We start from the raw sequence: 27,723 nt of genomic DNA on the forward strand, positions 1-27,723 counted from the left end.
AAGAGTCTCTGTTATGTAGCATAACCAAGTGAGTTTGAAAATTGCATTCTTTCATCCCCCTTTATCGTGGGTTGCTCCATCAAGCTTCTGAAAAGTGGCCACTGAATCAAGACTGTACAGGAAAGCAAGTCAGTCTACGTGTTTTTGGAATAATAGGCAAACTGATAACATCACTTAATGGACTGGGTAAAATGGTCCACCCCAGGCGCCTGATGAATCCTTTGGGCTTTCTAAGGGCATTTGGGGAATTTTCCAAGCAGTCTTGCAGGCGGTTCTGCCGCGTGTCTTGCCAGTCTCTGGAATACAGAGACAGTAAGGGCATGGGACAAGATTGCCCCCAAGCAACCTCTCTTCCCTCACAGATCCCAGTAATCTACTTGGCTTACTGAGGAGCTATGGAAAATGAAACAAATGAAAAGATGCCTACAGCAATGGTAGAAGAAAACGAAGAGTGAACCCAACCAACTCACATCTGAGGGTGAATTATGGTAACGAGGGAGGCAAAGCACTCTGACTTCTCTATCTTTACTGGGTCTGTGACCTTGCATTTGGCAGATGTGTCCATGAATACCTGTCCCTCTTTTAGGGAACAACTGGAGCACAGATCCTTTTGCAGGCTACTATCACGTTTGTGGGTTCCTCTGCAGATAGAATTGCCTGCCTTTGTTCTGAATTTGACAGCACTTGGAATAAAGTCTAAGAAGATGGCTAGGATAATATCTTGCAAGATGACCTGAGATTCTTTTGAGCTTGTTAAAATCGAGAATGTGGATAGAGTTCTCCATGGCTTGACCTCTGCCACTTCTAAGATTGATCTATGCCTCCTCTGGCTAATCCATGCAGCTGGGAAAGGCACAGATGGGTGGATTCAGAAGGCATGGAATGCTTTGTTAAGGGAGGGAGTGGTGCACCCTCTCCTCAAGAAGCTCTCTCTTGATCTGGCCATCTTAGACAGCTACCAGATACCGTTTTCCGGGCCTCTTGCAGTCTGGATTCAGGGCAGATGGAATCTGGCCTGCATCAGGCCAGAAACAGCTGTGGTTGCCATGGCAGATGACCTCTGTTGGGCCTGGACAGAGCATCCTCCTACTGCTCAGCAACTTTCAGTACAACAGAATTGTTCTGTGCTGCCTGCAAGAGGCACTGTTTTGCAGCCTTCCTCCTCTTTCTCAAGTGGGCAGCTACAGTTGCTATTCACAAGGAAACAGTAGTTATGCCCATGGCTGTGCCAACGTAGAGGTCTACAGGGCTTTGACCTCTCCCTCATGCTGTTCAATATCTACAAGGTTTGGGGATAGCATCAACAAGTCTGGGTGTGGCATCAGCAGTGTGCCAATGATGCATAGAGTACATCCCCACCTCAGATTGGACCAGAGAGGGTCCTGGAGACCTGGGCTGGTGCCTTTAGGCTGCAAGGGTCTGGATGGGTTAAACTGAGGTGGTTCCATTGTGGTTAACATCTGCTGTCCTCTCTTAGCCTTGATAATTATAAATTCTTTTGTTTTTATATGTTCAATGTTTTATAGTTTTATTGTACGCCACCCAGAGCCACTTTTTTGAGAGATGGGCAGCTATATAAATTTGATGAATAAAAATAAATTAAAAACAAGCTTGGATTAAATCTCCTGCAAAACCGAGTTGTTGTTTGCCATCATCAAACTGGCTTGATCCCAACTCCAACCTTGACTCTAGAGGGAACTGCACTCTCCTGCAAGGAGCAGGTCTGTGATCTGGGAGTCCTCACAGGTCCTTCTTCAGCAGCAGGTGAAAGTCATGGTCTGGGGAACCTCTCAGTGGCCTAGGTATGACATCTCATGATTGGGTTGGCCATTTAACTTACGTCACTTCCGTGTGTTGTTACCTCTTTGGATTTTCACTGGCTGTTGATTATGTCTTATGGTGTTACAATTAAAGCTGACCCTAAGCTAACCAACACTCCAAAACTTTATTAATCTTTCTGATCCGTGCTTTTCACTTGGCTTCTGAAGTTTCCTGTAATTAAATCATAAACATGCCTAGTCCAAGTATTCTCTTCTTGCATAAATTCAACCTTATTTGTTTCCTTAGAACAGACCGCACCTTTTAACTAGAGCCTCAGAAGGTTTTGAGTAAAAATTAGTAATAAAAATGAAAATTGGGTGTCTGTGTGTGCCTTAGAGTCCATTTTTGACTCCTGGCGACTGCCTGGACTAGTCCCTGCAGTTTCTTGGCAAGGTTTTTCAAAAGTGGTTTGCCATTGCCTCCTTCCTAGGGCTAAGAGAAAGTGACTGGCCAAGGGCACCCAACTGGCTTCATGCCTAAGGCAGGACTCACAGTCTCCCAGTTTCTAGCCTGGTGCCTTCACCACTACACCAAACTGGCTCTTGAAAATTATATAATGCTAAAAAAAAATGAGATGATTGTCAATTAATTAACAAAGCTAATTGAAACTGATTCCACTTTTCTTTCTTTTTTTATAAGAATTTTATTAAGTTTCAAGTAAAAATAAAAGCTACAAAAAACCGCAAAGAAAAAAAAAAACTAAAAAAGTATAAAAACACAAGAGAAAATTTTTTCAAAATTACAAAAAAAGGTGACTTCTGACTTTTAACAGCAAGGATATACAACAATTTTCCATAATCAATCCCTTACTCTATATTAAACCAAAATCATATTATTTTTATAAATCATTCCATTGGCACATTATAAAAATCACTAAATACAGTTGCTCCCTCCCCTTATATTAAAAGAAAATATCTATATCTATCTATATAAAGCTCCTAATCAGCTCCCCGCAAAAGATAACTTTTATTTATTTAATTATTTCCTTCCTACTACTATTCTACACATTCCTGTCTACTATAATAAAGATCAAACTAAAAAACATATAAATTGTCTGCCATTGTACTTGATAATACAACAATTTTAATAATCTTAATCATCTTAAACCCAAAACCAGACATTTATTTTTTATTATACTTTAATAATCTTAATCCAAATTGTTAAAGATAAATGAAATCAGCCAAACCCTAAAAGCAATCCAGATATTCTTAAACCTTTATCCCACTTCAAAATAAACCAGAGCATTTGCATATCCCCACAATGCGCACAGAGCTTTTTTCTTAAGAAAAAATTGAACAGCCCAACTGCCCCCCACAAAAACTCCAACTTCTCTTCAGGAGACCTCCCATACATAATAACTCCTTCTTTTCCATGGCGTTCCATCAGAAGATAGATTTCACTTTTGGCTTGCAACTCGATCTCTTCCTTTAATATCTTCAACTCAACTAACTGATCTTCACCCAGCATTTCAACAGAAGTCCCAATCTCACTCTAAGAAAAAACATTTCTGTCGCTGTTAAATTCCTCAGTTTCATCCATGACATCCCCAACCAGATGACACATTTTAGACCTCATATTTTCCACAATGTCCTGAGTGCCTTGCATAAAACTTGGTAGGAATCAGAAAGAATCTGTTTAAAATCTTGTTGGAAGTCAGAGAAAGTCTGTTTGAAATCCTCCATGTCTCACGCAGTAGTTTATGGCGCCCCCTAAGAGCTTAACCAGCGAAAGTCAAAGATATGAAAGAATTCTGGAATGTATTTACATAAGCAAAAGTGAGATATGCAGACAGTTCCCCAAGGAAAGTAGAAGCAGAAAACTGAAAATTCAAAACAGCCAATTCAACATGTAGGAAAATGCTAATATCTTCAAATTTAGTACAAAAATAATAACAGGGAGACAATTATTTACTCTCAATCCTCCTTAATATTTGGATGGAAAACAAAGTCCAAAACTTGATCCCAAAAATAATGATAAGCACCAAGAGAACCTGCTTCTCCTTGCTGTAGAAAGCCTCTCTTAGGGTACGCACACTTAAAAGAAATATAAATTGGGTGATTTAGAGATGGGGTGGCTGGTCTTAGTGTCCCTTTAAGGTTACAGCACAGCTTGGAAATGGTGATGTCCCAGCCTCCCAGCTAGCTCTTACCAGTCGAGCGCAAACACCGTTTGTGATCTTCTGGCAGCAAGCAGCCATCCAGAGGACAGACGGGGTGATTCCAATTGTTTTCCTTTTTCTGGAACAACACTCCTGGGCTTCAGGAAAAACCTGCCTGAGCCCGAAAAAACTGCCTGTTGTCAGTTCTGTGTCCCGCGGGCACAGCTGTTCAGTCTGCCATGTCTCCACCGGAAGTCCAAAACTGATTCCACTTTTCAGAGTTACCAAACCTAGCTCCTCAAGCAAGATGTTCTGGTCCAGGCTTATCTTGATTCAAATTTCTGGCTTTATGCAAGGCATCTCTGAAACCTGTGTTTGTTTTATCCAAATTTCAACAAGTCCTATTATTGTCGTGTTCCTTATTCACTGTGTCAAAAAGTGTCCAAAGCAATAGCATTCATGTTTGAAGACGACAGTAATTAAGTTTCTAAACAATTATGTTTGCTGGTAAATTACATTTTACAGCTAATCTAGCCATAAAAGCCAACAGCCCATTGATAAAGCTAATGCTTGAAAGGAAAATTGAAGAACTGCACATGGCTTTACACGTCAGCCAGAGATTAAAAAACTTTACAGCTTCAGTTGATTAGCATTTCCCACGGGATATTGAAGTATGTGGCCAACACAACTTTCCTGAATTCAAATATTTTCATAAAATTAGGTAAGACCCTCTTGGTACATCAAAGTTCCCAATCTTACCCCATCTAGAATTTTCATCACCCTGTTTTCCCTCTCTACTATTTTCTCTCCAACCTCTTGATTTTACAGATGAAACTGCTTTGATGTCTCAGCAGAATGATGTTGCCCCCACAACAAAAATGCTTTAATGTTAACAGCATTTTGGGAAGTAATACTTCCATTCTCCGTTCATCTGTATAGGAAAGAAAGGGTAGGATTTGTCATTAAACCTTGTGCTTCATTCTTAGCTACACGTTTTGCTCCTGTCATGCTGCCAGTGAATCTGAATGAATGGCAACTTTTAGGGCTCGGATTCTGTAATAGAGAGAACATTGACCTGAATCACAAGGAAGTTTACACCTCTGGAGAAGTGTTAAGGATCCACATCCAGTGTCAAATCTCACTGAACACAAAATGGATTCATCTATTTGGTACAGGATATATCTCTCTAGCATGCTCTGCTCTGTTGTTACCGTATTGCAGTTTTTTCCTATGAATATTTGTACATCACCCAGATTGACACGGTAGATAAATTACATAAATAGAAATTTAAAATATGCATGCTCCTGATTCTTATTCAGTTATTACTGTATTTGAGTAACAACTCAAATGGAGTATTTCCAATATCTGACTAATCATAACATGGTTGGATGGTGGCTGCATAGATCTACATTCCTTAACGATCACAAGAGAAATAGAATAGGAAAATTATTAAGAAAAATGGCAAATAAAATAACCCTCCTCTTATGTTTTTTTTTAACTGAAGGAAATAATAGGAATATAATTTGCTGTTCTGAATTTGAAAGAAGCCATAGAAGGATTAATTCCATACTGACCCAGCAGCAGATGATAATGAGAGTTAATATTTCAGGTTTGCAGAAACTTCTGAGGAAACAGTAATTGGTGCACAATTCTCCCAATCACAGATCTATAAATGACACTGTAGGCTGCTGGAAAGGTTCCTGCATCGGGAGGAACTTACAGGGTGATGTGTAGGCTTATACCATTCGATGCAGAAGTTCTGCTCTAGAGACACCTAAAAAGGTTAGATACTTCCTCTCAACTCTTCTGATCCAAACTGTTCTTCATTTCTGCATTTCCTTAACAGGACAATTAGTGTTTTATGGTCCAAAGGATGCAAAGGAGTAAACTAGCAAGAGATGTGATATTTAATTCACAAAGTTCCTTCACTTTCCAGTGCAAGTTTAACTTCACTATGCAAAGAGGATGACACACACAGGCACCCACTGAAGCGAAGCATGACAAGCCATGCTGAATGTAAATGTTTTTTCAGGTTCATTTGTTTAAATGCCCTTGTCAAAAATGTAACATAGTTCTATGTTTAAAGTGTTTTATCCAGTTCTTACCAACAAGGCTCCCAGATCCTTCCTTTGTGTACAGAGATATATATCACTGATTCTGCTTAACTACAAGACATGATGCAGCAGAAAAAAGAACTGAGATAAGGGCAAAAAAACCCCAATCCTCTAACCCCAATTTTTCATTTTATGACCAGTTGGGGAAAAAAAAAACAATTTGAGGAAAAGTGCTACGCGCTTAGCCCTGGATCTTTTCGTACAACCTACGGCACCTTACTGCCATAGCAGTTCCTAGGCAACAAGTGAAGAGGAAAAACTTCCTTAATCTGCCTTACTACAAAATCACAGTTGAAAAAAAAGACATCCCTATGAACAACCAAACCATCAAGCCTTCATGTTTAGGTATAATTAACTGTCATCAACATATCTCTTTTGAAAGACAGCACCAGTGCCTTATTTTAAAGCTGTAATCTGGAGTTCTTTATCTGAGTTCTGTCACAGTATTCTGAGAAACTGATCAAAGTAACCATGACAACTTAGTATTTTTCCAAGTTAACTACAACTTTTATAGTTTATAACCTTTGCTGCTAGCTTTTTGGTCTCTGGCTCAGCATCCCACATCAAAGGTCAAAATTCCCTGTTCCTTCCACAGAAAGGAATGGCAGCTACAAAAAGGGGTAGATTTAGCTAACTAAATTAAAATGAAATCCTTAATTTTAAATGTGACACACACCAATTCAAATAAAGTTTTAAAATACAGTAGATAGAATACAACATTGGAAAAGAAACATTATATTCAAGACATTTAGAATAATTTCACCAACGCATTATTTTGCAGAAAACAGCTTTGTATACAGAAGCCTATAAAGCTATCTTCAATCTGTTAGAAAAACCAATGGATGCTTTTGTCATAAATTTAGAGTTAGACAGTAAGAAATACTCTGAAAGACCGAAGCTTTCAAGTTTGACCATAAAAGTTCTTAAAAGCTTAATATCAAACATGAAAGTATTTTTCTCTTCCAGAGTAGACTGTGAAAGAAGTCCATATGGTTTTCAACTTTCTGGATTTTCACACATCTTGACTAATTATTAAGGCCAACTAGGGGTCACTGTATCTCTGAGCCTCTGGATATATCTCCTGACACTTGAATACCTATTTTAATCTGCATTTTTATTTTAAAAAATACCTGAAACAAATGGCAATATAAAGCACTGGCCTCTACATCAACTTCTTACCAAGAATGCCTATGAACATACATAAGCCCCATTCCAATTCTTTGAAAAAGAAATAGGTGGCTGCAACACTTTCTTTAGAAGTTTGTCCTCCTGCCCAGAAGAAAGATGAAGGATACTTTGGCAAAGTAGAGAAAATTCTGGGAGTTTCCATTGGATGGAAGTTTTGTTTCTCTTTCTAACAGTCTTTTGGCAAACTAAGGAAGAGGCAGGTCTCTTCTCTGAAAGAAGGGGAGTCTGCCACTATTAATTATTTACACAACAGTTTCTTGATCTTTGTCCATCTGAGAACCAGCTCTTACAAATCAGTAGAAACTACTTCTAATACTGTACTCAGGGTTGCCGATTTTACTACCCATTTTGATCTATTACCATTTCAAGACGCACACTGTACGGCATTCCTACACCTGCTATCATTTTAAGCTGTAGAACAAAATCGGACAAACTGGGCAAAAAAAGACAAATAATTCCCCAGTGGGATGGAAACTGACAAACAACATGGCAGAACAGCACCCAGCCGACCTTGGGAGTTTAGTTGCACTGAGCCTGTTCAGCATTTGGATGGAGAACTTCAGGGGACCCCTGGGCTGTAGGCTGGGTTGGGACTTTGGAAGAGCATCCCAGAAGAAGGCCATAGCAAAACATCTGGATACGGTTGCCAAGAAAACTTCACAACCATGTTCACGAAGACCCTGGGAGTGAAGGTGAACTTGACGGGCCTTACAGCCAAAACACTACTGGAACATACTATACTTTCAAAGAAAGTTGCCTATAGCACTCTTAGAATTTACTTACAGCACTGAAAGCCAAGCAGGAAAGGCATCTAGCGCTCTAATCAAAGCACATTTTTTTTAAATAAAAGAGAAGCAGCAACTTCCTGCAGTTTTTATTGTTCTAGTCAAACAGCACCGAAGCAAGCTTTTTCATCCAAGCCCTTTTTCAACTGTGTTATTCTGCGAAGAGTTAATAGGCAGCCAGGAAGAGCTTGTTCTGTGAAAGCGACTACTCATGTTTAAAACAACCTGCTTTATTGACATGTTAACACCACGGAGGACTGGTGAAAGGTAAGCTACTCATGCATTTGGATGTTCTCCTCACAGCTCTGCAAGTTTCGAACACTTTCAAACATGATCCTCCTGGAAATGTGCCTGACATACCAAACTTGTCCTGTGGCACAGATTTGCATGCCTGTTACTAAATTAAGAAAGCAGAATGCCTATTAAGAAATACAAAGGGTCAGCGTCACTGGTTGACATCTTGTAAGTTAGACCCCTTCCAAGGAATAGTCTTTACTGAGGCATGCAATTGTACTGGAAGACCATGACACAAAACAACACTATTGAAAGGCTAGTAGTTAAAACATTTCTCTCCCAAGGACTACTTAGATCACAGTACTGAAACTACGTGTTTGACTTTGTGATTACTGTATTATTTCACTGTCAAATGCTACAACAGGAGTATAAAAGGGTATGCTAAGCTCTTTGAAAAGCCATGGATAATTTACTAGCTTAGCCAAAAAAGGAAAAATGTTCAGCACTATTTTTTTCACTGTCAAAGCTTTCCCCAGAAATAATAAGGTACTGGGGAATTACAGAGTAGGAAATGAAGTCATCTCGTAATAGTAAACACAAATACATTTTTGGTGACCAAAAGGAAAGGGGTAACAAAATGCTTCGGTGTCAACTCATTAAATGACTCCAAAGTAGCCATGCAAATTGTGAAGCAAAATAATTTGCTGGAAATCAATTATCACTCCTAAGTAATTTTATAAATGTTCATAGTGACAAAAAAGAGGTTATACAGTACACCCAGTTCTTGTGTGTGTGCCTTCGAGTCAGTGTTGACTCCTGGCGACTGCCTGGACTAGTCCCTTCTGTTTTCTCGGCAAGATTTTGGAAGTTTGCCATTGCCTCCTTCCTAGGGCTGAGAGAGAGGGGCTGGCCCAAGCTCACCCAGCTGGCTTCGTGCCTAAGATGGGACTAGAACTCACAGTCTCCCAGTTTCTAGCCTGATGCCCTAACCACTACACCAAACTGGCTCTCCAGTTCTTAGGGAGAATAAAAACGCACTGTTTGAAACAAAGCCTCATCCATTCATTTATCAACTGGATAAATAAAGTACTTGGAAGATGAAAATATATTATTTACCTTCATGGTCACACACATCCAATTGATTTGATTTTTGCTCCACCTTTCTATTCAAATGAACACTCAAGTGGGCTAAAAGCCATCAAAACAGGGAGGGTTTAAGAATATTAAATCTTCTTCATTACAAGCCAGAGAAGAGAAAGACAGTGAAGCACAGTGTAAGATTTTGTGGGAAACCATTGGTAAAGTATTAGTAATACAAGATACATTTTAAATAATGATAGCTAACATGTTCAGCAGTATCACTGAAGACCTCTAAAAGAGAAAGACTTTCTCATGCTGCCTAGCAAAGATCATTTGAAACTGAGGTAATTCTGTTTCTTACATAACCTGTGACTGACAACTCCAAGGAAAGATTCCCAATGGGGCTGACCACTATCTGTTCCTGCATGTGAAGCAAATCTTTGGATCCTGGCCAATATTAATTTTTCCTAGAAATTGGTTGTTAACACAAATCCACATGGAATTTTTCTCACACATAAATGATAGAGCACTGGTAATGTTACTTGCTGGGATAGATCTGTGAACCGTTATCACTTCTGAGTATGTAATATTGGGGGAAAAAATCTGCCCTATAAAGATTTAACTTTCATCTGTGGATAGCTGCTAAACTCAGACTTGCAGAATGATCAGAAAAAGACACTTTAAAATGTAATGGGCAATGAATGAAAAATATCTTATTGTCCCACTGAACAATCACCATGCTACTAAGGTGAGACAAAACCAAGTTAGTCTGGGAAACTTTATTAATTTTTCTCACTAATACCTGTAAGGCATTTCACGTAAATATATAGTGATTTGTTTAAATGAATTATCAATACATTTAAACACTGTTATAGATTTATGGTTTTCACAAAAAAAAGGAGAAAACCACGTATATTAGGAGAAACTTGATATTTAAGCATGAGATGGCAAAAACGATTCTATGCAACCTATTAAAGCATTCAGGATGCCAACTCATGATATAGGACACACAAGAGCATACTGCCTTTGGTTGATTTTTTTTTTTGACCAAATTGCACTTAAAGCGGCACAAGCGGCAGATTATTGTTCCTTCACCTACCAAATTCAGAAGTTCCAGAAGGTAACATGCAAAACCAACCATTAATGTCAACACTGTTCTTTGCAGGCACAGACATTGTGGCTATGACCATGCACTCTTAGCTAATAAGGCTAAGAGTATTTAACTTAGCGGAAATCTGAAATATGCCACTTCAAAATTATATTCCTAGCCCTTTCCTTAGACTGCAGTACAGATGATATTTTTAGAGGAAATTTACCATGGTAGTCATTGCCAAACCTGTTTAATTCATTTACCATGAAAGTTGGCAAAACATGAAGCTTTTCGATTACTAAATCTATAATTAATGTCAAACGTTAGCTGAGTAAACTTAGCTAATTTTAATTAAATATTACATAATGCTACAACTTGTAAGATTTATATGTCACAAATCTCTGATACAAAAAAATCCAGATCCTCCAAATCTTGTCAGACATTAAAAAAATTATCTATCATTTACCGTACTTCTAAAGAAAATATGTATATGTTAATAACACCTAGGTGCCAAAAGTATTTCCAGAAATAATAAAAAAAAACTTCTTGTAGAAAAAGAAAGCTCTTGATAGGGCCCAACGTTAATAATGGAGCTTAAAACATCAACACAAGGCTATAGCTGAAGGCCCATATAATATACCAATTTCATTCTTACCTAGACGCCTATGGGAATTTCACAATCAGATACAACAGTCACAGCCTTTTCCTGTTGTTCTCAACAATTGTTACAATTCTTAACATGGATATTGCACATAGCCATTGGATGTTGCGAATTTGTGTTAACTCCTTCTAAAGCCATTATAGCCAGACATCCCAAGACAAAGAATGCTATGAAAGTTGCAGTGTGGGGTGTGTGCAAATAATTTCCTTCCCCATTCCAATTAGTGAACTGAACAATTTGGAATTTTTTTATATTGTGGGATGTATAGTGTTCATGTAACTTTTCCCAGATAGGTAAAAAGAGGTCATGCTGATTCAACAGGAGGACCTGGAACTAACACAATATCCCAGGTGCCAAATCCTAGGATCTAATTACTGGCTATCTTTGCATTTATCAGAGAGAACACTCATGTTGCAGGCTTGCCAAAATGTGGTAGGAGTTCAAAATTAATACATGATTCCTCTCCTAATAAAACAACTTCTCTTGGTAAGAGCCTTTTAATTATTTCTGTTTATTTAATTGCACAATTTAACCACCACTTCAGATAATAATATATACAACAACAATAAATAATACAACTATATTAATAATTAAACTGATACAGCACACCTAGGGGTCAGTAGCTTCACAGTCAGTCCCTGAAGTCTTCCAGAAGATACTGTTTTTTATCTGCCTTCTGAAGGCCCTGAAAGTTGGGGCCCTCCTCACCTTGAAGAGAACTCGTTCCATTGGATAGGAGCTACCACAGAATGCTTTTGGGGCCCTCTCTCCCCACATCTCCTGGGGACATGTGGTAAGTGCTCTCTGGCCATCTGGATTGGACAAGCAGAGACTATTTGGGAAAGGCAATCTCTTAAGATACTCTGGCCCTGAAGGCACCTTGAATTGTTCTCGGAAACCCACTGGCAAACAGTACAACTCCTGCAGCAACGGTGTGCCATGGTAGTACCATGACTGACCAATACGCACTTAAACTGCTACATTCTGGACCAGCTGAAGTTTCTGGGTGGTCTTCAATGGCAGGACAATAAATACTTCTGTATACCAGTGAACCAACATTTGACTTTATTTGGTAGAGAAGCAGGTTTCCAGAATTTCTATAAACAAATGTAAAAATTATGACATTATTGGACACTGGAGAATTAAATGATGGTCACATGTATTTGATGTCTGTTGCAGATGAATATATTTTCATACTTACATTGCAGATGCATTAAATGTGGTTCTTTTTCATATTTATAAACATTGTTATGTATACTAATATAGTGTTTACTAAATTTACATATTTACCCAGGATATATCTCAACTTAACTGTTGCTTATTGCTATATTTAGAGTATAACTGAAAAGTAATAGTTACTACTGCCCAAAGTCATTTGTCGAGATGCAAAGAAATATGATAAATAAATAACTAAAAAGCAATTTTGGGTTAACCAGAGTCTGATTCTGTGAACAGCTCATTTGTAATATAGTATGATTTGGCCACCCAGGTTTGTGGACTGATATCAGTCCACCAGATTTTCTAGTCCTATTGGTGGCAGGATGACATACCTAAATACTCTTGCACTGTGCAAACTGGAGGGTATTTCTGCACTCACAGCTACTGCTTGAACAGCAGGTAGCAGCTGGGCGAGGAAGGCCTTTGCACATGTTCATCTTGTGGGCCAGTTGTATCTGTTTCTCAACCAGGAGACCCTTTAGACATTTATTCATGCTCTGGTCACCTTATGAGGGGATTATTGCAATGCGCTCTACATGGGGCTGCCCTTGAAGACCACCTGGAAGCTACAGCTGGTTCAAAAGGCAGCAATGCAAGCAGTAACAGGCCCTTTTCATTATGCCCATGTGTCTCCACTGCTACGTGAGCTGCATTAGTTGCCAGTCAGCTTTTGGGTACAATTCAAGATGCTGCTTGTCCCTATGAAGCCCTTCATGGCATAGGGCCTGGATATCTCCAATTGTTTCTGCCTGCTGGGGTGAACTCCAGGTCCCCTCTATTAACTGTTGTCATCTTGCAGGACCAAGGAAGCATACCTTCTCTGTCCTGGCCTCTCCCCCCGCACCCCCGACGCAGATCATACCCTCTCTCCTGAAGTTCTGGAAAGCCCTTAAGACATGACTCTGTTCTCAGGTCTGGGGTTAATGTGTTTGTGGGGCCCCTGTTTGGTTTCTTGTTATTGTTATGGCTGTTTCAGATTTTTTGGATTTTGTAAGTTGCCCAGAACCTGCTGCAGTGGGCAACCATAACAAATGTAAACAAACAAAAAACAGATAAAGTTTGTTTATACCCCCACTCGTAGCTGTTTCTTTGATCAGCAAATTTTGAAACAAAGTATTTTCTCTTCTTGCCTGCCTTTCCTGAGTACAGTCTTCAAAGGTCTCTGCTCCTTTCACTTTCTTTCAGTCTTTTATGGTTCCCTAGCAAGTTTTGGGGTTCCTAATTTCTTTCTGGAGCTGCTTCAGTTGGATGGTGCCTTGTTGATTTATGGCAAAAACTATCAAGCTCTTCTTTCATCTTTGAAAGTTCTATCCAATTTCAGCAAATCTTTCATGATGAAAAAAAGCAGAAATCAAATTCAAACACATCTGGAGATGGTAAGATTTAAGAACAATTCAGCAGTGTCACTGCAATGGCCTCCCAAAATTATCCACTGCACCCAAAAAGTATTATCCCGAGAAGGCATTTAAAACAGATACAATTTAACTTCTAAAGATATATTCTTTTCATGAAATCACATTCTTGTTCAGAGCAATGGTGACATTACTGCAGTGATAACCTGCATCCTGTAAAGTCCTCTACAAGTTCTTTGCTGGAATGGAATGGATAGGATATCCAGTTATTTACTAACCACCCTACTCACAATTTTGAGAATAACAGTCTCTTTAAGAGGGATTATGAGTGAAGATTTGCAGCCATGAAAACTGCTTTGGAAGTGCTGGAAACGCCAGAAAGTAGGCCAATTTCCTAGCAGAAACAAATTATTACAAGCAGGGAAGCATGAATACGTAAACAGCATTTGAGGGAAAGGAAAAGTTAGCGGACTTTAGGCAATCTGATTTTATATCAGCAATTCAACATCAGCAGAGAATTTAATGGTTAAAACCAGTGATATTTTTAGTGTAAGAAATATCACATACCTAAAGATTTCAACATATAGGAAGAAAAGGTTTAATGTCCCATATTTTATATAAATGGAGGATAAAATAAAGTAGCATCTTTATACAGAGAAGGCTATTTCCTAAGTAAAGCTTAATAGACAAATAGTCAATTATTCTATAATATATCTTTTTGGAATGCTCCCACTTTGGAATCTGTAAAAGCCATGTACTGAGGTCTTCAGAAAAATGTTAACTTTTGCTTGAACAAACCTTAATACATTTATACTGTGGGAGTCCAGCATGAATTTTAAGAAACTTAATCATATTCAGATACTCACTTTTGAATTAAATATTTTGAAAACATTAATGAACATTTTGGGCAACTTTCAGTCAGAAGATGTTCCTGGCTTTATGGAATGCCCGCCATTTGACATTTTCAGTTATGGCTACTGCCCATTTGGATTTCTATATTCTGGCAAACTGTTAGTAGAAGTAATCTATTAAGATTCAGCATTTACTACAGAGTTCTTGCCACTTTCCAAAAAATAAAAACTTTGTCTCATGAAAATTTGCTTAAGATTGCACTGTGTTCGGAGGTAAACATTACTAAGACTCATTCCAAGTAAGCATGATTGGATTGTGCTACTTTTATCTATACTTTTCTTACTTTAATTCCAGCAAGGTAACATTAATGAATGGTGATTAAATTATACCCCCACCCCAAATCAATACCTTAAAATGTAGTTACTTTGTGGCACAATGTATCAGATTATCTGGTATATGGGAAGTGATATAGAATGGAATAAAGGTTTGGTAAGCTCAATAATTATCGTGTTATGCAATCTGCATTCAGCAAATCTAATGCATTTCTAATACCTTAAGCATTTAATTTTAAGTCAGCAACAATGCATACATTAGTGGAAGTAGGAGTACATTAAGAACACTTGACTAGTATTATTTAACATAATTCAAATATTGTATAACAGGTCAAAAATTGTACACATGAGCCATAATGCTTCTCATACCTTACCTGCTGGTAAATATTTTAGCTGATTATTAGCTAATCGAAGGTGGCGTAGAGATCGCAAGCGACCAATTTCTGGGCACACAATTTCAAGAGCATTGTCACTTAAGTCCAGAAACTGCAGCTTAACCAAGGAACCAATTGCTTTAAGGGAAAAAAAAGTAACAAATTTAATAAATCAAGAACAGAATGAGACATTTTTCCATAACAGCTTATCCCTAAAACACAAGAAATCTTGTTGTACCTTAAAGATTAATACATTTATTCTTGCACAGCTTTTCATGCGTAAGTCTATTTCACCAGGTACACAGTAAGAATTTTGAGGGAACAAAAATATGTTCTCTCTAGAACACCATACCACTGGACATTAGGTTAGCTGTGACCCTGTTGGTCATTCAGAAAGCCATTAAGACCTGGCTATTTTCCCAGGTGTGGAGGTCAGGGAATTGAGTCCAGGTACATTCAGTGCTGGTGTCCTCAGTTGCCCTAGCATGTTGTTGTCCTTGTCTTTGGTTATTGGTTTTCTTTGTGGGTTGTACAGTTTTAAAATTTTGTGAGCTGCACAGAATCACATTTGCAAGGTGGGCAATCATATAAACTGATTAAACATATAAAATAAAAACTATAACCAACTACAGTCATTTGGGTTTTCATCCGTGCATTAGTGTATATGAAAGCAGAACATGAAAAGGGTAAGAGTTCTCCAGCCACAATTCTCAACCGTTTTCTGCAACTGCTTAATCCATTTGCCTTCATGGTCCTGCACTCTGCAGAAGTCATGCTAGAAAATCAAAACTACTGCAGCTCAGCCAGAATGTTCCCTTGATAATACTGGCACATGACCTTCTCTAAAAGGTGAATGGAAAAATTTTATCTCCGAGGGTTTATGTTTACAGGCAATTGCATGGCGTAAGACTGTTTGATAAATAAATTAAAGAGACAAGATTTATAAATGATTAATAAGGTTAAAAACCATATGTTGAGTTGAGGCTGAATGCATTTCACGGACCAAGGATGCACCGAGAAGTGCTTGTATTAATTAATGGTATTTTGGCCTTCCCAGTACTCTAAGTACAAGCAAAGTACATGGAGTTTAGATATATCTGAGAATCCAGACATTTTCATTTATCTCAGATCTAGAGAGCATTTCAGGGGCTATAACTCATCATTTAAGATTAGTACTAAAACCTAAGAATAATATTTTGAACCCTATTAGGGCACTTACCTTCAGGTACAATAACAATATTATTTGAATGGAGATATCTGGGAAAAGAACAGAATCAGCTGTTAACTTTCAGGAGTGGGCAAATAAAACCAGTTTTTATTTATTTAAAGAACTTATTTAACTGCCTATCTCATATAATGATCTTAGGCGGCCTACAACAACCAATAAAAACAAGAATAAAAGAAAACAACGTTTTAATATATAGTTTATATAGCCACCCACCTGACACAAGTGACTCTGGGCAGTTTACCAGTTTACCTCATACATAGTTAAAGATGGAAAGTCCCCAGAACATGGGGGCCTTAAAATCCTGTGACTCTGTCTTGCCAATTTAAGCTGAAGCCTGTTCTCCCTCATCCAGACCCTCACAGTTTCCAAGCACTGGGAAAGGACCTGGAGAAGATTGCTGGGTCAGTCCAGGGAGGGCCCTTCCCACCAGGCACCAGACCAATCAAACTCTTCATCACCTGACTCAACCCCAATCCTAGCCTAAAACTTGGTGGAAGAGTCAGGTCTTCATGGCCTTCAGGAAGGCTAAAAGGATAGGTGCACACCCACTCTATCTGACCTAGAGGGACGGGCAGATATCCTTGGGGAGAGGAGGTCCTGCAAATAACCTGGCCCCGTACCACTTAAGGCTTTAAAGGTGATAACCAGCCCTTGAATTGCACCTGGAAAGCAACGGGAGTCAGTGCAGCTCATGCAGCAGTGGTGTAACTTGGGCAAACTGCGGGGCACTCAGAACTGCAAGTGCTGCTGGATTCTGGATCAGTTGCAGCTTCCAAACTGTCTTCAAGGGCAGCCCCATGTAGAGTGCATTGCACTAATCAAAGGTATGAGTGACCATGAGCAAGCCCAGTTGATAAAAGATTTGGTTAGCATTGTTTTGTTAAATCATTGCTTATTAAATAAACAATGATTAGCCAGATGCTCTGAACCCAACATCTACCAAATGTGACTTCCTATATGTTTCAGTGGCAGACACAAAACAGGAGAAAGTGGTGGATGAAAAATTTTATCAGTAAAGTTCACTTATTTCCCTTAGACTTGTTTTGATTTATGGTTTTAAATATATCCATGTATTCTAGTTGAATGCCACTTTGAAATGAGATTGTATAACAACAGAAACAAGCATGGTACTTGTTTCTTTTATTCTCTCATTGTCAGTACAGGTAGTAGATTGCAGTTAGTCAGTCATGTCAAGTAACTATTGCAGTCAAAATGTGATAATCTTAAATACACAGATCATTGCTTACTCTCTGACTGAAACCAGGCCAAGGTCAGCACAGACTTCCTGTTTGAGTTCTTGTATCAGTTAAGAACTCTTTCTTATCATTAATTCAGAATTAGACTGCTTGGAATTGCGATAGAGCAATTCATTCACAGTAAAAAACTACTGGAGTTGCTCTTTCAAAAATAATGGAAAATTATTATAGTCTTTATTTTAAAGGTGGTATACAAAAAAACCCCCAGGAAATCAGAAACATATTTTTTGTCAAAATGCTTCTAATTTCCCTTATTTACTTCAGTCTTCACGCAGTTTTAATGGCAACATTAACAAAATTCAAGTGGCAATTTCAATTAAATAAAAATTGAGAAACTGATATTATTTTTAAAAAAGACTCAACCATATTTCCTGACAAGCCCAAGCACATTAAAACAAAGAACTACTTTAAGTACAACCAAAGGCTTGGGTGTGTTCCATTCCATCATACAATTTTAAAAGTCATACATCATACAATTTTAAAAGTCTTCTTACTTATAATTTTTTTTTTTTGCCATGTAGCACAAAGTTATCTCTGGTGCCTGGAACTATTTCTAAGGTGCTTTGGATCCTGACCTATATTTATGATCAGACAGCAGTCTTCTTTCACATAAAACTAGCTAAAACAGTTTAAGGACCATTGAATACAAACAATTATTTTTTTTAGGACTCCACTAATCTGAGGCTCTGGATTTTCTATGCCACTCATTTCAATGCCTGCAGCAATGAAGATACCCAAGCTTCATCACAGTTGCATTAAGGTTGAGATGATCTATTAATTATGCATATAAATTGTCAATATTGTTATCCAGCATTTAAAAGTAGGAAGAACTGCCGCTCAGATGTGGACAGCTATATTAATGAATCCATGCTGGAAAAGGTTCCAATGCCATGCTTTTTAAGGCTTAGTTAACTATAACTGGGAAAAAAATTCTCAAATCTCCAAAAGGAAGTTGAGGTGATGGGTTGAAATCTGTGAGTCCATCAGAACACAGAGCCACAGCAAGAAGAAATCTATCTTATTAGTGGCTTCCTTAAGTTTTGTTCTACTGTACCTCAGCTTCGGTTTTACAATCTGATAAACATTAACAAGATTAAAATATATCCTGCATTGAGATTCTAGCCATCTTAATTGAGTAAATTAGACAGAAAAAAGATTGAAGACATAATAAAATTTAGACAAGAAAATGTAGTATGTACTCAACAAGCTTGCTAATTTTCAGAGCTTCTACAAATAACCCTCTTCCAAATATTAATTTCAGAAGATTCTTATGGCCTAATCAGATTATCTTTTAAACTGCATGGTGCCAAAAACATGCAACTCATCATGAAAGCTGTACTTCAAGTTCATTAAAACAGAATTCCCACTAGATAAGATGAAGCAAGATTATTTCTTAAGTAAGCTACAGACCGCAATGACCTTCAAAAATTATTAACTGCACTGCAGACACTCAAATTATAAATAAGGTACAGCTTGCCATGGGCTGCTGCTATGATGCTGATGATGCGATGATTTAACCAGAAGTTTAGACCACATTTCTTAAGTTATATGGAATCAGCCTGCATAGATCACAGTGCCTCTATATAATGTACACAAATAATTTAGCCCACATCCTATGTCTGCGGAGGGGATGTAAAATATGGCCTGGTTACAGATGCGCTTTTCTAATATTTTCAAGCTACTAACGCTTACAGGAACTGTTGCCCTGACGTTGTAGCTGAAAATTATTCCAGCAGTCGTGAGGACAATGCAAACCTATCAAAGAGGCATTTTGGAAAATGAAGCATCCTCCTTTTGCTGAAGTAACTATGTCCTCCAGAAAGTTTTGGCACAATTGCTAATGAAGGCTTTCTCTTGCCCACATACGTGCACCCAGATAACATTTCCACGGGATTGCTGATGAAACATATTAACGGTCAGATACAAAAAATGGAATTATACTGCTCCATATTAGATAGAAGCTTCTTGTATTTCCAGCCAATGCACAAGAATTCACATTCATGTTCAAAGAAACTCCCTATCAAGATAATGATGGAATACTTATAAAACATACTAGAATACAATGTTCTAAGAGGGATAGTACACAAGTAAAATGCTACTCTAAATCCTTATTACAGATAAGAATTATATTATTGTTAGAAAGTATATTCTTAAGTTCCCTGAGTAAATAATCAAGCTGCTATAGATAAAATGTAGTCACTGAGCAAGAATTTAGTATGATGATGTTTCCTAGCTCTTGTTTCACATGATAATGTCTATAGCAATGCTTCTCAACCAGGGTTCTGTGGCACCCTAGGGTTCCGCGAGAGGTCACTAGGGGTTCCCTGGGAGATCACGATCTATTTAAAAAATTATTTCAAATTTGAGTAACTTCACATTAAAGAGGTAAGTTTCATTCTTTATTTTTACTTTAAGAACACTGTTAATGCATATATACAGACCTACACATGAAAGGTATATAATAATTTTGTAACTTCTGGCCTATATTTGAGCCTGAATGTTCAGGGGTTCCCCGAGGCCTGAAAAATATTTCAAGGGTTCCTCCAGGTCAAAAGGTTGAGAAAGGCTGGTCTATAGCTTCACAGACATTACCCTGCAACATTGCGGATGGCAGTATAGGAACAAAATTAGGTCATCCAAAAACTTGAGCAGATCAGGTCTTCAGTAAAATTGAGGGAAAAAGAGCTCATAATATATTGTTTGTATCCTCTTAAGGTATTTTCCTATAAGTCAAGCTATTTTTAAAAATCTCAGCATAACAACAAAAATAATACACTTACAGTTCCACAAGATTTGGAAGCTTCTGGGCAAGGTTCTCTGGCTAAAAAAAGGGAAGGGAAGGGAAGGGAAGGGAAGGGAAGGGAAGGGAAGGGAAGGGAAGGGAAGGGAAGGGAAGGGAAGGGAAGGAAAGGAAAGGAAAGGAAAGGAAAGGAAAGGAAAGGAAAGGAAAGGAAAGGAAGAGTATTAACGAAGTTATAGCTTCATTTTTACACACTCAACATCAATTCAGTTCTGCTTTCAAGGAAGAACCAGGATGCAGCTTCAGGTACCAGAATCCTAAAGCTACACACCAGACCTGTTCCCCTACCCAGTTTGGCAATGAATATTTTTGGCCTTGCCTAACCAGTAACCATAGACCTCACTGAGTAATAGTGTGTCAAAAAGGCCTTTTGGTAGCAGAAAGCAAGTTACCTTCCAATGTAAAACTAGGAATTCTAGAACAGTGGAGTTGGCTCACATTAATAAACCAATCAGCCAAAATATTAATTAACTTCTTGGTACAAAATTCCAACATATCCAAAATTTAACAGTGATAAGATTAGAAATATCAACTATATTTTCAAGTTATCCTTACAGTAGGAATCATTACAGAATTATACTGGTTATTTCAATCATGCCATTTTAATTACTTGAACAAAAACACAAGCTAGGGAGGAATTCCAAGCTAGCTGGAATAAATATTTTACAGTTTATGCCGTTATAATTTTATTGGTTTATATAAAATAATCTGATTTTGCCAAAACAAAACAATGAAACCATTTATTTTAATGAATATACCATATAGATGGAAGTCTCCTAAACTTGAAAGATTGCTAAACCAGTTTTTAAACCAACAGCTGTTATTACAGCAGCCATGTCACCAAACTCTAAATAGGTCTATTCAGAAACTGACTGATTATTTGTTGATCACTGGCAGTTGGTTACTCTCTTTTTGTTATGGTGCTGAACTTGATGTTAGGATAGATACTGAAGAATGACTATGGTTAAAGCATATGAGTCACAGCTTTATATTCAATACTGCAATGTTTATGGGGGGGGGGGTAGAGGAGGCCCTCTCTAAAAAGGAATTGCTCAAAGCAGCTTATAAAATATCAAAAGCATGTATTCCAGTTATATGTAGCTGTGCAAGAAGGCAAAAGATCATGCAAAACGTGGCCAGCATTTACAGATGGTTAAATAACTAGGAAGGGTAGGCTATTACTGGCAACTCATTTCAATTCGTAATGCAGGCAATCCCCTTAGAACAGTCTGTTTCAGCTAAGCACATATGCAGAACAGTTCATAGCCTGGAGCATCTATTTAGAGCCTCAGCCTTGTTTCCTGTCAAGAAACTCAGGAACTGAGTTTTGGTTTCCACCTACTGGGGAATTAATGCTCAACACACTGAAGTGATGCAGCAGTTTCTAACTGAAGTCTATTGAATGGCTAAGGGTTCACTGACTTTATAAGGAAGGTGGTACAGCCACTGTTTAAAAAAAAGCAAAAGCAAAGATTTTACTCGTTTTTCTCAACATTCTCAAATTAGAATGCCATCGACAAAAGTCTGTCTCCCATAACATCTGCCTAGCCATTTTGATTCTGTAGTATTGGTGTGTTCTGGGTTCCTTTGATTAACCAATGTCATCTATCTGGACCACGGAAGCACACCTTCTCTGTAGCAGCGCCTGCCCTCTGGAATGAGGTTCCCCCTGAGATCTGGATGGCCCCCACTCTGCTGTTGTCTAGAAGAGCCAGGAAGACCTGGCTCTTTATCCAGCCCTTTGTCAAAGAAGAGCGAGACCCCTCGCTTCATCGGACTTGCCATCTTTTATTGTTATCTTTAATGTTTATTACAGTGGTTCTCAAACATTTTGGTCTCAGGATCCCTTTACATTCTTTAAAATGATTTTAATAAGAACTAGAGGTATGCAAACATTTTGAACCTGAACAGACCTGTGGGCTGAATTCAAAACAGTCCCCAAATTAGCACAAGAGCTTGTTTTGTACTAAGCCAGGGTGTTTTAATTTCAGAACATTTTGCACACTTCTAAAAAGGACGTGGTGGCGCTGCGGGTTAAACCGCTGAGCTGCCGATCGGAAGGTCGGCGGTTCGAAACCGCGCGGTGGGGTGAGCTCCCGTTGCTAGTCCCAGCTCCTGCTCACCTAGCAGTTCGAAAACATGCAAATGTGAGTAGATCAATAGGTACCGCTTCGGCGGGAAGGTAACGGCGTTCCGAGTCGTCATGCTGGCCACATGACCCGGAAGTGTCTATGACAATGCCGGCTCTAAGGCTTAGAAACGGAGATGAGCACCGCCCCCTAGAGTCGGATTCGACTGGACTTTACGTCAAGGGAAACCTTTACCTTTACCTTTAAAAAGGATACTTTCCATCTCTGTCTAGGAAATCATTCCTGGGGATGGCTAGCCCCCCTAGAATGGCACTTTATACTCACGGATTGATATGGAATATTGAGCCATCTGGATTTTATCACATTTTTCTATTTTTATGGTCTATTTATATTTATGGTATTCATAACTGTATTGAATTTTATACTTCATTTTTATTGTAAGCCACCCAGAGTCCCTCCTTTTGGGGGGAGATGGGCAGTGATAAAATCTGATAAATAAATAAATAAATAGTTAATTCCTACTAGCTGTGTGTCTATATGATTTATATTGATGGAAAGAGAAGAAAATAAGTTATATCTGCCAGCTTCCAGGGGCAATTCAAAGACCGGGTTGTTACCTATAAAGCCTTACGTTGCTCGGAACCAAGGTATTGGCAGAACAGTCTCTTCCAAACAGAAGGGGCTGGTCTGACGAGAGTATCTTGAGAGACACTGTTGGTGATACTCAATTTCTGCAAGGTATCTGGAGTAAAGGCTCACAGGTGTTGCTTCTCAGGAGGAGCACTTATTTTATGGAACAGCCCCCACTTTACAAATTAGGCTGGTCCCAACTTATCCTGGCTTTCCAGAAATGGCTGAAAACTGAGTTACTCCAAAGGGCCTACAGTGATTGATTGATTGGATGTGATTTGTTTTTAATGATGTTTATAGTTTGGCTAAGGACATGGTGGCACTGTGGGTTAAACCGCTGAGCTGCTGGGCTTGCCGATCGGAAGGTCAGCAGTTTGAATCCACGTGACGGGGTGAGCTCCCGTTGCTAGTCCCAGCTCCTGCCAACCTAGCAGTTCAAAAACATGCAAATGTGAGTTGATTAATAGGCACCGCTTCGGTGGGCAGGTAACGGCGTTCCGTTTAGTCATGCCGGCTACATGACCACGGAGGAAGTGTCTACGGACAAACGCCGGCTCTTCGGCTTTGAGATGGAGATGAGCACCGCCCCCTAGAGTCGGACACAACTGGACTTAATGTCAAGAGAAACCTTTACCTTTACTATAGTTTGGCTATTTATATATTTTAGTTCTTACCACAGACATTTTTATTTAAATGCTTGTGTTTCTTCTAATTACCGTAAAACATTAATTATTTGGGAGGATACAGCAATGATGAATATCTCCACTCACTTTGATCTGAAATTTATGTTAACCCAAGAAGTATAGAGAAAAGACGTTACTGTTTTCTATCCCACCCCCGATACTATCTTTAAAAAAACTTTACCACTTTTTAATATTATTTGCCTGCCCTAATAGAAAACATTTAGAAGTAGTACAAACTAGCATGGAAGTTACAGCAGAAGGACTGTATAATGTTGGCTAATTTACTTATGCATGTATCTTCCCCCTTTCCCCCAGAATTACTGCACATCTCCTTCTGACTCACAACAAAGAAATTCAGAACTTCCCATAACGTTGTCTTCTTCAAAGGCTGTAAAGGAATGAGGAGATAAACTTGATAAAGGACTGGAAGAACCAATATGGCAGGAGAAATGACAACTCAGTCCTACGAAAGTGGAAAGCACGAGAAAGAAACTCAAAACAATCCTGCCTTGATTCTGTTTGGTATAAAGGGGAGTGAAGGGGAGGCACAGAGAGGAACTCTGGCAAGCTTTGAAGCTTTGGTTATTATACCGTAAAACAATAAAGTGGCATTCCCATAATACTTAAAGCAGCGTTTCTCAACCTTGGCACAGCTGGCTGGGGAATTCTGGGAGTTGAAGTCCACCAATCTTAAAGTTGTCAAGTTTGAGAAACTCTAACTTACAGTGTCTGTTTCCTGGCTTGGCCTACCTCAAAGGCTAACATAGACCCTTTTTTGCCCAACGAAAGGAGCAACTGATACTCCAAAACACAAATTCTATTCAACACAGTAACAAATATTTTGCTGATTAAACAATTAAATCCCATACCAAGGTAGTCAAGGAATTTCTTTTCATATATAGTCTCTCCAAGTACTGCAGACCTTCATCCTTTAGCAATTCTAAAGGAAAATGATGAAGATTTCGATAGTTCAAGAATAAATTCTTGTGCCTTTCTAGCTTTGCCTCCGATATTGTTTTACAGAGCTCTGATGCCATGGCAGATACTGGCCCAGCCACCTTATCAGAACTCTATTCATGGCAAAAGTTGATCATTTCTGAAAGAAAAACAGAAGAAAAATATTTTGGCCGGTAAGATTCTCAACTTAATATTTTCCAAAAGCAGTTTTTTTCAGAAGCATCTACATTTTTAAAACTATACAGCCTTTGTCACAAAACAAAAGCAAAATGCAGTGACACTGTTAACAGTAGAAAACAAGCAACAAAGCAAATGACTAAAACCAAAAGCACAGGAACATTCAGATAGAAAAATTAATGTATTCCTAAAATAGCAACAACATTCAGGCCAACTGACTTGACAGATACTAATACTGTACTAAAATCTATTCATAAGAAAAGCAGGAAAATATTTATCAAATTAGCAGGTGTCCTTAACTTATTATACCTTACAACCCAACATTAGCGTAACTGTTATGTGTATGGAAGTGATGTCCACACAGAGGTGAGAAGTTTTAAAGAAATGAAGGCTGCTTGAAAAGCTGCTTTGCTATGACATGCATATAAACAGAGATGCACTTAGCTTTCCCCTGAACAAACAAGTTGGGTGGACATCTAAGACTACTGCAATGCGCTCTACATGGGGCTACCCTTGAAGAGTATCTGGAAGCTTCAGCTGGTCCAAAATGCAGCCGCGCAGGCTATTTTTGGTGCCCCTAGGTTGGCACATATAACACCGTTGCTGTGCGAGCTGCACTGGGTGCCAGTTTGCTTCCGGGTCCAATTCAAGGTGTTGGTTATTACCTTTAAAACCCTACATGGCATGGGGCCAGGTTACCTGAGGGACCATCTCATCCCCATTACATCGGCCCGCCCCACCCGATCATCCAGAGAGGGCATGTTATGGACCCCATCCATAAGAGAATTTCATCTGGCGGGGTCCAGGAAGCGGGCCTTCTCTGTGGTGGCCCCCACCCTCTGGAATATCTTGCCCCCGGAGGTGAGGCAGGCCCCTTCAACCCTGACCTTCCGGAAGGCCCTAAAGACCTGGTTCTGCCGTCTCGCCTGGGGCGGGAAAGTGAATAACCATTCTTGGGGGTGGCTCGCACCCTAGAGTCCCTCCCACCAGCCTGGATTTTACATCTTTCTTGGTTTTTATTTATTTATTGTATTTTATGATAATTGTTTTATGTGATTTTAATGTTCATGTTTTGTGCGGGATTTTATTGTAAACCGTCCAGAATCCCTCTTCCGGGGGAGATGGGCAGTGGCTAAATTTGAGTAATAAATAAAATAAATAAATAAAAATGCAAGATGTTTATTTTATTTAAAGCAAAAGCGAGATAAACCTAGGTAGCACCAACAGCAATTCTTTAAATTGGGGATGGGGAACTCTGGTTCTTCAAACGTTACTCTCAACTAGCATCCCACAACTAGCCAAGGACACATGCAGTACCAGGAAAGCCATCGCCACCATGACTTGCTTTAACTGTATTATAAGCAGCAACTGTCATCAAACTACTTTCAGCAAAAAAAAGACACCATTTCCAGGCCAGGTTATGTTGCCAGCATTCCTTTCGGTCCAGGACTACTAAAAATCGAAAACGGAATTCAAACTGAGGAGTCATGTAAGCCCCAAATTAGCCCTATCAGTTTAAAGAAACAAAAACACCTCCCCACCTGCTTGCATGATGTAATTCCAGCTGCTTAGTAGCACTCATGGCCCCCAAATGTCCTGCCTTTGGACATCCACAGGTTGCCTGAACACTGAGCCCACACAATACATTAAACTATGGCTTGCTGAAACGTGGTTTACTCCATACACCACAACTGACATACACTACAACTACTCCATACGCTAGAACTGACAGCAGATAAACAACACTCCGTCATTTTGTTTCATTACAGGATGTTGCGCCACTGCAACCATTATGCTCACTCAGCAGAATGGGGTAAGAAGCAAGCTTAGTCTGGTGTTAAGACACAGGCAGCGAAATCCCAGAATCAGCAACCAGCACGGCCAACAGCTAAGCCTCCCACATCAAGGATGCAAAAAACCCAAGTTTTGCTGCCATCTAGCGGTCGTCCGGCTTGGTTTAGGCCAGTGTTTCTCAATCTCAGCAAGATTAAGCTGGCTGGGGAATTCTGGGCGTTGAAGACCAGCATCATAATGTTGCTGAAACTGAGAAACACTGGGTTAGGCCCTCCAACAGCTGCTGGTAATTGCAGCAGGGCCGTTACTGCCCTGAACACGTCGGGAGCTGCCCCCCTTACTATCACCATCAAGGGGGCAGCGAGGAAGCCGCTCATCGTTCCCCAGGCAGGTTTCTATGGCAACCGGGCCCACCGGAGGAGGGAGAGAAAGAAGAACGGCAGCCCCGCTGCGCTCCTCCGCCGTCGGAGCACCCGCCTCAGGGCCCGGCGAAGGGCATCGCGCTCACCCGCGGCTCTCGGCCGAAGAAGGACGCACCTCCTCCCCGCACGCTAAGTCACCGGCTCGCCCGAAGAAAACACCTCCACCGCCGCCCGAGCGTCAACTTCCGGTTCAATGGAGGCGGAAGTGACGCCAGGAAGGACGCGGATTGGGCCGCGGGAAGCGCACGGAGCCTCGCGAGACTTCCGCTTCGTCTCCGTAGCTCCCTGCCGGGGCTGGATGTGGAATTCTGGGAGTTGAAGTCCACACCTCTTAAAGTTGCCAGGGTTGAGAAACACTGCTTTAAACGGACCTTTCCTTCTTTAATAGGTTTCCAGAGGGCCGTGGAATTTCATTGGCAGAAGGATTAGACTTTTACTGAAGTATAAAACATCAAAGAATCCCAATTAGAGCTTCACCAGGATGGCA

At 39.5% G+C, this 27,723-nt stretch overlaps 1 protein-coding gene across 1 annotated transcript in view; it reads right to left on the reverse strand.

Annotated features, from left to right (window-relative positions):
• The window catches only part of LRRC28 (leucine rich repeat containing 28), a 49,712-nt gene extending 22,288 nt beyond the window's left edge, over positions 1-27,424 (reverse strand). Inside the window, exons 1-5 of the mRNA XM_063314491.1 lie at positions 27,323-27,424; positions 24,756-24,982; positions 20,464-20,504; positions 16,419-16,456; positions 15,200-15,337 (exon numbers count right to left, since the gene is read on the reverse strand). Coding sequence (XP_063170561.1) covers positions 15,200-15,337; positions 16,419-16,456; positions 20,464-20,504; positions 24,756-24,923 — 385 coding nt within the window. The 5' untranslated portion in view covers positions 24,924-24,982; positions 27,323-27,424. The remainder of the gene's footprint in view (positions 1-15,199; positions 15,338-16,418; positions 16,457-20,463; positions 20,505-24,755; positions 24,983-27,322) is intronic.
• Between the last annotated feature and the right edge of the window lie 299 nt (positions 27,425-27,723).

Source organism: Candoia aspera, chromosome 13 (genome assembly GCF_035149785.1).
Source record: "Candoia aspera isolate rCanAsp1 chromosome 13, rCanAsp1.hap2, whole genome shotgun sequence".
NCBI lineage: Eukaryota > Metazoa > Chordata > Lepidosauria > Squamata > Boidae > Candoia > Candoia aspera.